This window comes from Aquila chrysaetos, chromosome 6 (genome assembly GCF_900496995.4).
Source record: "Aquila chrysaetos chrysaetos chromosome 6, bAquChr1.4, whole genome shotgun sequence".
NCBI classification, from domain to species: domain Eukaryota; kingdom Metazoa; phylum Chordata; class Aves; order Accipitriformes; family Accipitridae; genus Aquila; species Aquila chrysaetos.
The window spans coordinates 8,875,965-8,889,565 of NC_044009.1; the positions used below are offsets into that span (position 1 = coordinate 8,875,965).

Consider the following 13,601-nt stretch of genomic DNA (forward strand, 5'->3'; position numbering starts at 1 on the left):
CTGCAGCCATCCTGCTGTTCCAACAGCAAACTGTCAGTCACACTCTTTAGTTTTGTCACACAGCTTTAGTGACTGGATTTCTTAATTTTTCACGTCCCTGGTGCATCACTTATTATTATTGCTAATGATACTGATGGATTTGCTCCTGCGCTGTGGGACACAGCAGTGGGCCGGTGGTGTTTCCACGTCGCACCCGAAGCAGGGAGCTGCGATAAAGTGATGGGTTTGCTGCCTTTCGGCTTTGGGTGAGATTAGAAATGATGTTGCTGTCTCTCCTGGGGACAGATGGCTTGGGAGGACCCTTGCAACTCCCCTGGTTTGGGGGTGGTGGTGTTCTGCAGCCTGCCTAGGCTACAGAAGTGCTCCTGTGAGTCTCTTCCGCACCTTTCCGTTGTGGGAACTGGCTGTAGCCCTGCAGCAATGTCTGCTCAGGCCACAGGCTTGGTCTCCTGTGTCTTTTGGGGTCACAAAGCCCATATCGGGGAGCTTTCTCTGCCCTGCTTCCCTGCACTGACATCGCTTCTGTGTGCTAACCTTTGGGTGGAAAGTAAGGGATAAGTATGAAGACTGAGCAGTCAGCAGATGTGGTGGTGGGGGTGTTGGTGGTTTTGGGTTCTGGTTTGTTTTCATAACGGTTTGCAAGTGAAGAAGGATAATAATTCACTTGGAAAACAGAAATCCCTTTTTGACTTCAAAACCCAACTTTGCAGGTAGAGCACCTCCATTAGGCTTCAGACTGAGTCACCTCCTTGTGCCTGACTTGTACGGCTGCAGTGTTCCTCCAGTGGTCACCCCATGACAACATTAATAAATGCTCCAGGCTGCTAGCTTTACCCGGTTTTTAAATGCAAACCTTGTGCTGCCCAGTTTCTGAGCGCAGGGGCGGTTTCCCGCAGGGCCGCCGGCCACGTGGAGTCAGTGTTGCTCCGTGCAGAAAAGGCTTTCCGCTAAATTCCTCCAAAGCATCGGCTGAGCAATGTCGGAGTTGCTCCTTTGCCCTCAGCGTCCTAACAGCTTCCCCAGGCGACTCGGGGGGCATCTTTGCTTAAAGCAACGCTCTTTTCTGGGGTTTATTTCCATGAAACCTGGCTGGAAGCAGGGAAAAAAACCTCCTCTCTGGGTAACTTCTGCAGCACCCTTGCTTTTTTGCAGCCACTGATGCTACAGCTCACGCGGACCCTGCAATCAGAGCCTTAAAGCAACCGCAGAGATGTCCCAGTATAGGTGATGGTGCTTTAATGGGGTGAGGCTGGGAGGGGAGAGCGTGCCGCAGTGGGGCCGGGTGCGGGAGGTGCTGCTGCCCATCATACACGGGAGTCCATGGCGTACATCTTGCTGGTGGCCGTTTGGCTCCGGGGCTGAGGAAGCCTCTGGGGTTGCCAGCGGCTGCTGGGGTCTGCCAGGAAAGAGTTGGGGTTATGTCATGGCTGGCAATAGCAGGGGGACTCGGGGGGGTGCTACAGCATGGGGACGCGGCAGGAGAAATGAACACGGACAGTGGGGTCGACTTCCACCCAGTGGGACCAGGCATAAGGGCTGGACATGATGTCTGGTGAGGCATCACCGGCCCCACATCCCCCATGGTGGGATGGCCAGATTTCCACCGGCACATCCTTGCGGAAACTGGCTCAGGCTTTGGCTGGTTGCAGTGATGTGGCTCCAGTGTGGCCACTGCTTTGGGTAGACATCAAGACACCTTCACCAGGACCTCAACATCCCACAGATGTGGATGGAACGTTTCTGTACCCCCCTCCATGCCCTGACGGGGCTTATGGGGTCCTTGCTTAGCCCAATCCTGCCTGGCATGACCCAGCCTCCCCCACCAAGGTGCATGGGCCAGATATGAAGGGGTTCCCTTTGATTTGGCTGGACCCTGGGAGAACTGCCTGTGCCTTCCGAGCTGGTCTTTTGCCCCACGTAAACCCCTGCAGGGCAAAAAGCTACTTAAGGTGGGATAGGGTGGGACAGGACAGACTGACCTGTGCAGGTATAGAGGCAGCAGGTCAGCAGGACGGATGCCACGAAGCAGCCCATCGAGCCAGCCATCCCCAGCCAGCACGACCACCCGAAGTCGTAGTGGACTCCCAGGAATATGTTGTGCGACACCAGCATGGCCCTCTCCAAGTAGACATCCACTGCGTACCACACGGAGCCCACAAGACCCAGGATGCCTAGGAGAAACGGGGCTGGCTAAGAAAGCCATAGAACCCCCCCATGCTCCCCAAGACCCCTCTGAGGGGGTACCCCTAGTTCCCGGCATCCTCCCCACTCCCTGTGGGACACGAGGTCCATCTGCCCCCGAGCTCTCCCAGCCACGCACTCCCGACGCCAAGGATGACACCAGCCCCGTAGCACATCTTCAGTTTGACATGAGGATCTTCCTTGAGGAACTTGATGCAGTCGAGCCCAAGGAGCAGCATAGCCAAAGCCAGGCCAGCCAGGAGGTCCGCTGTGATCAGCAGGGTCCGCGTCACCACGATCTTCACTGGGCAGGGAAGGAAAAAAAAACCAGAAAGGGGATTGAGGAATGCTCAGAGGAACTGGTCTCCCCACTCAAGATTGCTGCCTGTGTCCCTGCTAGAGTCACCCAGCTCACCAGTGACCATGTCCATAGGAGATATCTACACTGGGACCCACCAACCCCATGCCTGCGATGTGCCATAGGCAAGGTGCTCACCAGGCTCATCAGAAACCTTGCGACAGGACTTAATAAGCCCATTATTAGACGAGCTCAAGAAATCAAACAACTTAAGGTGCACCAATCAGCACCTGGGATGTGATCACCTACTCAAGACCTTCTTGCACAGGCTTGGACAGAAGATGCTGCTGTCCAGACTGTCTGTTTTTTCCTCCAAGTTGTGTAGCTGGTGTTTTGAACAGCAAATGTCAACATACCAGCAAAAAAATATGAGAATTGGCACGGTTCACATCACCAGCCGTGTCCAATGTGACTTCTCCCTGCAAAGCTTTTTCCCCAGAGCAGCACACCAGCCCCACTTAGTCCATGCCGACTTCTTGTTCCCTTCTCCACTGTCCAAACCTGTGTTGTCCCATGTCATCACCCTATACAGGACAAGGGCTCTCCTGTGCAGTGCCTGACGTGCCCTGTGCAGGCCAGGGGAAATCTCCATACCACAGGATGACTGTCTGTGAGCTGAGGACACAAGTCCTTGGCCAGTGGGAACGGTCTTCACCCCTGCATGCAACATCAATGGGGTTGCAAACCCCACCATGCAACAGGGGCAGGAGCTGCGCCTGGGCTCTGCATGCCAAAACACCTTTGTTGTGAGGTGGCACAGCTTCATGGCCTCTCTCCTGCTTGGTGACCCCATGGCAGATCTGGCTGAACCACGGGTTGCTGTCCAGGCTGTGCTGATGGGACGGGAGACCAAGAGAAGCCCTGAGCCTGCATCGCTAACTGATGAAGGTCAGCCCTTTGCAACAAGGATCATCTTCTTGAAAAGGGAATGGGGAAAACTCTTAGCTGTGAACTTAAAAAATGCCTCCAGGCCATGCCAGCTTACCTGGATGGTCAGCCAAAATGGAGTCATACTGGTCACAGGTCCTGACCCCATCCTGCATGTTGGTGACACACTCCCTCCAAAGCCCCCGGCATTTGTGGCTTACCTGGAAGCCGGAGAAAGACACTCAAGCAAAAAGCATCAAAAAGCACCCCATCTCCTCAGGGATATCCCAGCCCAGCAAGGCAGGCCTTCAGGCTCTCACCACCACAGCTGGACATGTCCTGGTGACTCCCTACCCATACCTTGCTCTCTGTCTCCTCCTTCTGCTCCAGCATTTCTCTCTCTCTCTAATCCTCCAGCTCATGCAGAAAGCAGTGGGTTTGTCCCACCATGTCCCCTTGCCAAGCCCGGGGAGACATGGTGCAGCCCCATGGGCATCAAGGCACCCACCTTGCTCCCAGCTGCTAAGCTTGACCATGGCTGCTCTGCTCACCTCCAAACTGTCATCAGCGTTCACCATCCAGCAGTCGGTGCATGTGGCAAGGAGCAGGAAGACGGTTGAGAGAAGAGCAAGACCGAACACTGTCATCTGCAAGGCCGTGCTCATGGGGTTACCTGCAAGGGCACGGAGATGTCTGCCACCTCCACTCTGACCGCTTCCCAGGCACCCGATCCACCAAGGACAAAGTGCCACCTAGGCCAAGGCATCCTCTGAATCCCTGTGAGTCATCTGGGCCCCATTGCATGGTCCTCAGTGCTGCCAAAATGCTCTAACACCCTTAGCCAAGGTACCCTTAGACAGGGCCTTCAGGGATACATTAATATTGCAGTGGAGACATACCCACATCAGGCTGCTCTCTAGATGTCCTCTATTCCAAATAGACCATCTGAAGTTGCCAACCATTAGTACTCGCCCTTTGGGAATCAAGAGCTGCTGGAAACCATTGCCAAACAACTGCTGTTGTCAAAACCTGTGATCAGCATGCATCTGCTGAAATGTTTTCTTGTTGTCCCCATCCCTGCAGCCACGTGATTTGGTGGGAAGAGCACCTTCCTTTTCTTGCCTTTTTTTTTTTTTCCTTCCAAGAAAAGCAATGAAGTGTTGAAACATCCAGGTTGGAACACAAGCAAGTGTCCCATGGAGGTGTTCTAATCTCAACCAGAAAGCCCAAAGAAAGCATCTCCCGTTATGAAGGTGGATGAGGGCTGCTGGGGCTTGATGTAGGTGCCCTTAAGTGCTGCCAAGGCTTTCCAAAACCAGTAAGAACCATCTGTTTTCCATCCTTGCCAGAGATGGAGGGATTTTGCAGAAAGGGGAGCTGTGCCCAAGGTATGGAGCACAGATCTCCAAAGCCTGGACATGAATCCCGCCTTGCTGCGTTTTGCAACCTAAGATGCTAAATATTTTAGTGCCTGAAGTCGCAACCAACTGTGACAGCCCTTTGGACAGAGGGGTTCCCGTGAGTTGGTTAATTAATGAGACTGGATAGGTCTCTGAGCTGCATGGGTTAATTATCGTAGGGTGATGACTCTTCATGATCACTGGGTTTGTGACCTTCACCCAGATGCTGCCCACCCTGGCGTGGCACAGGCTTCCCCGTGGGGCAGAGGTGGGAAGGAAGGTCATGATCCCCACACCCAGAGTGCAACATCTCCTACCACATCCCCTCTCGGGACGTCGCTGGGAGCAGAGGTACCACTCACCCCCACTCTTTCAGTGTTTCCGTCAGCTTCACTCTAAGAGTGTATCTCATTATTAACAGGCAGCTGCTTAGACCCCCGTTTGCAATATTTTTTTAATTTCTCAGGCTCCCTTCTGAGCTAACTCTCCATAACCTTATTTTTTTTCCACTAAACCTTAGCTGTTTTGGAGCCTTTGAAGAAAATCTGTTCAGCCAGTTGAGTTATATCAGGAAGCAAAAAAAACTAAAAAGGGGCTCGGGGCGGGAGCATTACCTTCACCACAGGCTCATCCTTGCTGGTGTGGGATGATGGCAAAAGCTCTTTGTTGCCGATGAGTGGGGCTGGGGACGTGGGTCTTGAAGATTCTTTCAAGTGTCGATGGGATTCAATCCTGACCCACCTGATGGAGTCGGGGAAATGCAATGCCTGCCAGAGCCAGTGCCGGACTATTTAAGGTTTTTCCAAAGCACGTCAGATGGGCTTTGTGCTCCAAGGCGTGATAGGCATCCCTGCAGTTAAAACGGTAATAGGTTGGAAACGGAGCCTCCCCAAAAAATATCACGTGGGGAAACCTGTGGGAACCTGCCGAGAACACTCCCTAGGTGGGGGACTCTGTGTCCCGGGCAAATAGCCCAATTTTTTTAATTAATGCTTTGGAGTGAGTGGCCTAAGACATGTTGGGTCCCCAGGACTGGTGCAAGAGGGGTGGAGGTGGCCAGAGAAAGAAGCTAAAATGCAAGGAAGATAATTAGAACCTTTTGGCCAGGCATGCAGTCAATAATTAAGACCCTTTTTTTTTTCCCTCATGAAGTGGAAAACAAATGATAACCACTGCAGTGGCTATGGCTCAGATAACATGGCCTGTCAGCCCCCCGAGGAGGTTTTTGTCACCCTGGAAACTGGTACCCCAGCTGCCTGGCACTTGGAGCTGCCCTAAAAGCTTCAGGTTTGTTCCCTGATCCCCTACTATTCAGAAAAAAATTGCTTTTGCTCTCATTCTCACCAAGCATCGTGTTGCAGCATCCTCTGAGCATCCCTGGGATCAGCTGTGTCCCGTGGCTCTCAGACATTGCTACACCCTCATCTCCTAAACCCGTGGAAAACACATCCATATTTCCATTTTGGGGATTATATTTAAGAGATGCACTTGGGCGTTTTAGGTTTGTTTTGGGTTTGTTTTTGATTTTTTTTTTTCCCCTCTAGATAATCCTCTGCAGCATTGAACTGTGGGGCTTTTGGCAACACACCAGGGTCTTGGCAAATCCTTGAGCTTCAGCCCCGCAGAGGCACCTGGGTGCTTGATGTGTGCGCTTGCTGCTGCTTTATTTTGGGTTATCCTGTTTTCCCAGGATTTTGGCACATGGCAGGTCCAACACTTCAGCATGTAGTGGTGAAATAGGGATGAGAACATCCAGGAGGGTTTGTGTACCTTCATTTTCCAACATTTACATCTCAGGATTTTATGGTACTTGGATATACATGACGTGAAATTCTGGTGTGATGCCGAAGCAATACAAAACTGCAGCTGCATGCCCTGGTGACACCTATAAAATAGCCTTATTTTCATTTTCTGCTCATCCAAACAGTCAATTTATTATATATAGAACTAATCTGCCTTGTCAATTCTCAGCTGAAACCTTTTGGGGGGGGTTGAAAAGATGCAGGCAGAGGGGCAGATCTATCGGTAGTTGAATTAAAGATCACTTCACTGGTTAATGAAGGTGAAAATCAGATCTTGTGTCCCACTAGGTTTGTAAAACCCTTGTGTAAAAAAAATGGTGCTGACAAAAGACTCAAATCTTTGTGTTTTAGCATATGCTGTGCAGGGGAAACCTGCTATGGCTGGAAGGAAAAAAAAAAAAGAAATAAAGATGTTTTCTTTGATGGGACGATCTCATAGAGGCGGAGAGGACTCTAGATGCCAGTGGGGCAGGCCAACAAATAAAAATGTATAAAAATGAATAAAACCACCATCAAATTAAACCAGTCATGGCTCAGAGGCATGAGAAAAGCCCCTCTGCGTGCAGACCGGCTGCGGGCCCCCAGCCAAGGGCGGCACTGTCGCAGAAACATCTTCGTGCTAAATATAACAAGGGGCACTGAAATGGCTTTTAAAATTATTTTAATAATTTGTTTTTTGGGATTTTTTTTTAAGGAAAAAAAGGTGATTTTTTTTTCTACTCTATTATTCACGTGGAATTTCAGTGCCGCGGCAATTTAGTGAGATTTGCTGCAATCTTGGCATCTGGGGGGTCATTTTCCCTTTTGCCTCATTTCTGCCTATTTAAAAATTAATATTATTTCACAGGGGTTTGGATGCAAGCAAGAGGTATGACCAGAAATCTCAATATTGGTCATCATACTGATTTTATTAAATAAAAGTATGCTGGGGGGGGGGGGGGGAACTCCCCATGTTTTAGCCTGGATGTGATGTGGATGGAGGCAGATCCCACGTATCGCAGTGAACCCTGTGTCCTGTTCCCATATTTTATCCTGCTTTGCCCTGTGCAAAACACATGAGGAATTGTCCAGAGGACAGTGGGGGCCTTTATACCCCCAAACACGTTATCGTCGCTCAGTTATTTTCCCACCCCCCCTGCTTTGATGTGCTTCCAGCCTGGGCGTCCATCCCCCGGGAGCCCTTGGGTGACTTGTGGAGATGTCCCGGGAGCCACTGAGGACCCCAAATCCCTGCTTTTTGGGGTGGGACGGGATGTATTTGTGGTCCAGGTGCCGCGGACAGGATGAGGATACTGAGCTAAGACAATGGCTTTGCAAAATCCTGGATGAGAAGCATCATCCCCCAAGGAAAAACCAAGCACAGCGTCATGGGACAGGGGGTCCTGCCCCTCCGCGGGGAAAGCAAAAATCAGCTTCAATTAGCCAAGTGCCCAATTAAGCACAAGGCAGCTCTGAATTGATGGAAAATGGGAGAAAATAAGGGACAGCCCAGCTTAAGGGGGCAATAAGAGGAGGATGCTGGTCGTGTTCAGCCTTGGGAAGAGCTCTGCGGAGGGACCAAGTGGTGTCTGCAAACACAAGATGCTGGATGCAACCCTGCTGCATGGGACATCTGGGCTCTTCCATGGCTTTAGCCTTAAATTAAGCAATTTTTAAGGCCACATCCCTGCTTTCGAGAGCAACACATGGCAAAAGACTCAAGATATTTAGCGAGCACCTGGCCAGGAGGGCAAAAAACATTGAGCATGGGAGGGAATCGCCTGCCTGGACCACGCTACCCAAGTTGCTTCGACCCAGCAAAGGCGTCACTTGCAGGGGACTGGCTCAGATTTGGAAAAGGGGAGAACAAAGAGACGATTTTAGAAAGATGCCCATGATTGGAAACATTTTAATACCACTGAGTCACAATTTTTAGTACAAACAATCAGCAAAAAAATGCATTTAAAAATCCCAACTGGTCCCATTCCCACGGCCATGCATCCCATAGAAAAGTTAATGCAATTTTATATTAAAAGAATAAAAACATTCTTCTACACAATGCTGTGCTCCTGATATAAAAACACCTTTTAGATTTTTTTTTTTTCTTTTTAAAGCACGAGTTTCCTTTTCAATCCTCACTGCAGTAGCTTTTGGTGTGTATTTTTGGAGGGGAACCCCACAAGTTGGGTTCAGCCAACCAAGCACCTGATGGGTGAAGACAGACTATAAGCACTGCTCTCCCCTGATGGGTGAAGAAGACATTTTTATAGGGGGTCTGCAATTTAAAAGAGAAAGAGGGCTGTTAGTCCCAAGTGAGAGAGAGGAATCAACCCCCCCCCGGGGCAAAAATAGCATTGCTTCCCCTCCAGCACAGACCACGACCCAAAACAGCTCATGAGCATAAAATAAAATTGAGGGAAAGGAAATAAAATAGAGCAACATAAAATAAAATAGAGGAAAATTAAATAAAACAGAGCAAAATAAAATAAAAAAAAATTCAGCTACTTCAGCTAATTGGGATTCAAAAAAATATATAATCAATCTCTTTGGATCATTTCCACTGTTTTTTCCTGCAGGTTAGCTGGCATAGCACACGCAATACAGATGGATGGATGGAGGTATGGGGGGTTTTGGGGGGATTTACAGATGAAATTGGAGCTACGGCGTTTGCAGAGCAGTTAGTAGCTGTCAAGATGAGGTACAAGGAGGTGGAGGCAATTAGCACGTTGGTGTTTGAAGACTTCACCGCCCGCTCCAGGGGATCCTGTTGGGGGGAAGAGGGATTTGGACACAGTGGGGAGGCATCAAAATTCATGGGTCTGTCCATCTGCTACCTGAAATAGCTGCGCTGGGCACCAAAAATAAAAACAAACCACTGCTTTGTGTTCAAAGCCCCCTTTTTGCCTGCTTTAATTTGACCAACGCCATTTATTCTTCTGCTTAACAAGGCCACATACTTGTGCCTGGTGAGAAATAAGCCCAGGGCAGATTTTAGCTGGCAGAACTCAGCTGGAGCACCAGCAACTGGGCTCAAATCAAGAATTAATAATAATTAAAAATAATGCTGCTTTTGGGTGGCAATGAGGCAGGGGAAAGCTTGCACCCCAAAAGCATCCCTCTGCCAAAAGCGGGGTGCAGGGATGCTCGAGCCCCGGGTTGGGCTGGCTCTGATGGAGGTGGGCAGCAGCTTCATCCCGGGAAAACCAAGCACCGGCTTTGCTCCCCGCTTGCTCCTGAAAACAGGATGCAGAGGGTGGGTGGGGTGTGGGGAGGTGACAGCACAAAGCACTTCTGTGCAGCACACCCCCACGGGACCGGCATCGTGCCCCCACGGGAGCGGCATCGCCCCGCCGCTGCCATCGCTCCGCAGATGGACGCGGTCCAGCCACCCACGGTCCTGGCCACCCTGGTGGGGGTCAACCCGCCTGGCTGGGGGGAGCCTGGCAATGATGGATACGGGAGCTATGACCACCCAAACCCCCTATTTTAGAGGATTGCGCTGCAAATGGTGCTGAAACCTGGAAGATGAGGAGGAGAAGAAAGGTCTCGTGGGGCATCCAGGGACCAGGCAGGGTGGGAGTGCCGGGGTCTTGCCGGTTTCTGGGGAGGGGAGGGAGGCAGCGGGCGGCAAGAGGGCAGGGTTAGGGATCAGACGTACTCCCGAGTCGTCGAAGGCTGCGACTGTCGGTAGTACTGCTGTCCTCGCCGCTCTTTGGCGGGGCAGGAGCAGCACAGGAGGGACCCCCCCAGCACGGTGAGGCTGGCGGCCCCCCAGCCGACGAAGAGAGCTGAGCCGAATTCGTACCTGCGGGGAGAGAGAGAGGGGGGAGCATTGGGGAGGGGGGGAGCTGGAAGAGGCAGAAGTGCAAACTGAGGTGGGCACAAGGATGCTCGAAGCCCTGACGAGGCTACAGGCGACACTGAGGCAGATATTGGTTCTTCTTCTCTCTGGCCACCCCCATCTTTTACGCTGGCCAAATCCAGTGACTAGGTTTCCCCGTGCTTTAATCCTCCCTTGGACTGAAACCCCACGTGAGCGCTTTTACTCTGTCCCAGTGCAAAGTTGGCGCTAGTACCGACTAAATCTTTAGCATCGGGGAGACCTTCCGCACCATGGCAGCTGTGGGGTGACACAGGTCCCACCCTGTGTGGGACATCTGCCTACGACCCAGCGCGTTGCCAAAACTGGCAAGGGAAGGTCCTATGGGAAGCGCAGGGACAAGATGGGATTCAGATAAAGAGCATCCCCTGAGCCGGGCTCTTACCTGGCGTTGATGGGGACGGTGCTCTCTCTGAAGAATTCGTAGGTGACCTGTGTTGCATACAGGGACACGGCGGCCAACGTGCACAGACCTGGACATGGAATCGCAGAATGGTTTGGGTTGAAGGGACCTTTAAAGGTCATCTAGTCCAATCACCCTGCAATGAGCAGGGACATCTTCAACTAGACATCAAACCTTGAACATCAACAACACCCAGCCCATCACCAAACCTCTCCCCTTCCTCCATCAAACAGCTTTTAAAAGGTGTTTGAGGTCTTCTGCATCAGAGAGGTGCAAAGGCTGGAGCTGCCTTACCGGAGAGGACAAAGAGGATGCCTCCAGCAACAGCGATGCGGCTCTTGGTAATGGGATCCTCTTCGCCAACTTTGGTGCATTTCATGCCCACCACGCTCACAATGATGCCGAAGAAGCCCAGGAGGAGAGAAATCACCATGAGAGCCCGGGAGGTCTGGATGTGAACTGTAAGCGGGGGTGGGGGGGGAGAAAAGCCGCTCGCCAGCATGTGCTTTCGGCCACAGCCGGACTCCGAAAGCAAGGTCACCTCGTCCCACGCCGGGGATGAACCTGTCCTTAACCCTGTCCTTGCTGCGTGGCTCCCATGTCACCCCTTCCCCAGCCTGGGAGACCTCAGCTCAGCTCAGGGCACCGCTCCCAATGTCTTCCCTGACCTTCCTCCCTGCCACACTCATCCTCGCCATGATTTCCTGGGCTGGGAAACACCTTGCCCACAGCGGCACCACAGTCCCCAAATGCCACAAGGGTGATGCACAGCCCCGGGGCTCGTGATGTCCCCATGGGGCACTGTCAGTCCCCAAACTTGATGCCCACCCTGGAGGTCAGACCCACAGGGGCCGGGGTGGGGGGGTCTCAGACACACAAAGGGGCTCAAACCCATGGAGACAAGAGGGGGTCAGACCTGGGGGGGGGTGTCAGGGGCCAAGAGGGGCTCAGACCCACTGGGTGGAGGGGGAAGACTTGGACCCACATTGTGGCTCAGACCAGTGGAGGGGTAAAGGGGGCTCAGGCGCATTAGAGGGGCTCAGACCCATGGCGGGGGGGTTGCACAAGAGGGCTCAGACCTACAGAGGACTCAGACCACTGGTGGGGCCAGGGAAGCTCAGACCCCCAGGGGCACTCAGACGTGGAGAGGGTACAGATTTGTTGGGGGGTTCAAACCCACAGAGGGGCTCAAACCCACGGGAGGCTGACTCCAACCCACAGAGGGGCTCAGACCCTTATCAGGGAAGGGGTCAAACCCACAGAGGCGCTTGGACCCATATGGGCGTGTCAAACCCATAAGATGGGCTCAGACCCTTAAGGGGGGGGGGTCAAACCCATAAGAGGGGCTCAGACCCATATGGGGGGGGGTGTCAAACCCATAAGAGGGGCTCAGACCCCTACGGGGGGGGGGGGTGTCAAACCCATAAGAGGGGCTCATACTCATATAGCAGCTTCAAACCCAGAGAGGAGCTCAGACCTGCAGGGGGGCACGGGCAGTTCAGACACACAGGGGCGCTCACACCCACGGAAGGGGGTGTCTCTATCCCACGGAAAGAAGTTAGGCTCATCCCCACGGGGCCCCGGTCCCTTCACCCCCCCCCCATCCCATCCTCCCCGCCCCGTACCCACCGTCGAGGGAGAGGAGTGAGTCGTGGAGGCGGCACTGGACCTGCCCGGTGCTCTGGGCTGCGCAGCTCATCCACAGCCCCTCGTGAAGTCCCACGGCCGTAATGATGGCGTCCCCGGCGTACGAACTCTGCCTCCACTGCGGCAGCACGGCCGCCGCCAGCGCCGCCACCCACCCGCCCAGCCCCGCCAGGTACCCGGCCAGCTCCCGCGCCCCGCCGCCCATCGCCGCCGCCGCCTCCCGCCTGCCCGCGCCGCGCTCCCCCCCCACGGCCACGGCCACGGCCCGCCGCGGCCACGCCCACGCCCCTCCCGGCCACGCCCCCTCACCACTCGGCCACGCCCCCGGGGAGATTTGGCCGGAGGGGGCTGGGAGGAGGGAAAAGGACATGGGGGGGGGGGGGGGGTGTTGGATCCGGGAGGGGGAAACTGGGATCTCATGGGGAGCAGATTTGGGGTCCCACAGGGGGAGATTTGGGTCTGGGAGAAGCAGGAAGATTGGGGTCCTGGGGGGGATTTGGGACTTGGGGGGGGGGGGGGGGGGGAGATTTGGGTCTTGAGTGGGAAATTTGCGGCCTGGGGGAGGGGGGAAGATTGGGGTCCTGGGGGAGATTTGGGGCTTTTGGGGGGAGATTTGGGGCCTGGGGGAGGGGGGAAGATTGGGCTCCTGGGGGAGATTTGGGTCTTGAGTGGGAGATTTGGGGCCTGGGGGAAGGGGGAAGATTGGTGTCCTGGGGCATGGGGATTTGGGGCCTGGGGGAGGATTTGGATCTGGGGGGGTGGAGGATTTAGGTCAGGGTAGGGTGTTTTGGGTCTGGGGCAATTTGGGTACTGGGGGGAAGATTTGAGGCCTCGGGGGCGATTTGGGGTTGGGGGGGGTTGGGTCTGGAGGAGGAGATTTGGGGCCTGGAGGGGGGGAGATTTAGATTGAGGGGGGGGGGTGATTTAGGGCCGGGGGGGTGATTTGAGTCTTGGGGGGGGGGGAAGAATAGGGTCTTGGGGGGGGAGATTTGGGGCACGGGGGGTATTTGGGTCTTGAGGGAGGTGGGGACCCGCCAAGCAACAGTGGAGGGAGATGGGAAAATGGGGGTCCCCAAGGGAGGCA

General features: G+C 53.7%; 2 protein-coding genes across 3 annotated transcripts; both read right to left on the bottom strand.

Annotated features, from left to right (window-relative positions):
- Window positions 1-1,201: 1,201 nt before the first annotated feature.
- On the bottom strand, window positions 1,202-6,028 carry LOC115343062 (claudin-16-like). Of its 2 annotated transcripts, XM_030018524.2 has the most exons (6): window positions 5,421-6,028; window positions 3,958-4,079; window positions 3,525-3,627; window positions 2,321-2,485; window positions 1,980-2,171; window positions 1,203-1,396 (listed from the first exon to the last, which is right to left on the bottom strand). In XM_030018524.2, the coding sequence occupies exons 2-6, from the start codon at window positions 4,069-4,071 to the stop codon at window positions 1,305-1,307; spliced, it is 666 nt and encodes a 221-aa protein (XP_029874384.1). In that variant the 5' UTR covers window positions 4,072-4,079; window positions 5,421-6,028; the 3' UTR covers window positions 1,203-1,304. The 2 variants fall into 2 exon arrangements, with proteins under 2 accessions (XP_040980462.1, XP_029874384.1); XM_041124528.1 differs by lacking the exon at window positions 5,421-6,028 and having other exon boundaries at window positions 1,202-1,396; window positions 3,958-4,586.
- A 2,448-nt stretch (window positions 6,029-8,476) lies between these two features.
- On the bottom strand, window positions 8,477-12,722 carry CLDN19 (claudin 19). The gene is made up of 5 exons (XM_030019205.1): window positions 12,500-12,722; window positions 11,165-11,329; window positions 10,853-10,940; window positions 10,246-10,392; window positions 8,477-8,862 (listed from the first exon to the last, which is right to left on the bottom strand). The coding sequence occupies exons 1-5, from the start codon at window positions 12,720-12,722 to the stop codon at window positions 8,811-8,813; spliced, it is 675 nt and encodes a 224-aa protein (XP_029875065.1). The 3' UTR covers window positions 8,477-8,810.
- Between the last annotated feature and the right edge of the window lie 879 nt (window positions 12,723-13,601).

What these genes read in the sequence shown, in the direction of transcription:
- CLDN19 (XM_030019205.1), bottom strand. Translation starts at nt 12,722, where the DNA reads ATGGGCGGCGGGGCGCGGGAGCTGGCCGGGTACCTGGCGGGGCTGGGC. An exon ending in CATCCTCTTTGTCCTCTCCG is followed by an intron (nt 10,941 to 11,164) that starts GTAAGGCAGCTC and finishes TTCCATGTCCAG; the next exon opens with GTCTGTGCACGTTGGCCGCC. An exon ending in CAGCCTTCGACGACTCGGGA is followed by an intron (nt 8,863 to 10,245) that starts GTACGTCTGATC and finishes TTTAAATTGCAG; the next exon opens with ACCCCCTATAAAAATGTCTT.
- LOC115343062 (XM_041124528.1), bottom strand. Translation starts at nt 4,071, where the DNA reads ATGAGCACGGCCTTGCAGATGACAGTGTTCGGTCTTGCTCTTCTCTCA. An exon ending in CATTTTGGCTGACCATCCAG is followed by an intron (nt 2,486 to 3,524) that starts GTAAGCTGGCAT and finishes TTCCCTGCCCAG; the next exon opens with TGAAGATCGTGGTGACGCGG. An exon ending in TGTCATCCTTGGCGTCGGGA is followed by an intron (nt 2,172 to 2,320) that starts GTGCGTGGCTGG and finishes CGTTTCTCCTAG; the next exon opens with GCATCCTGGGTCTTGTGGGC.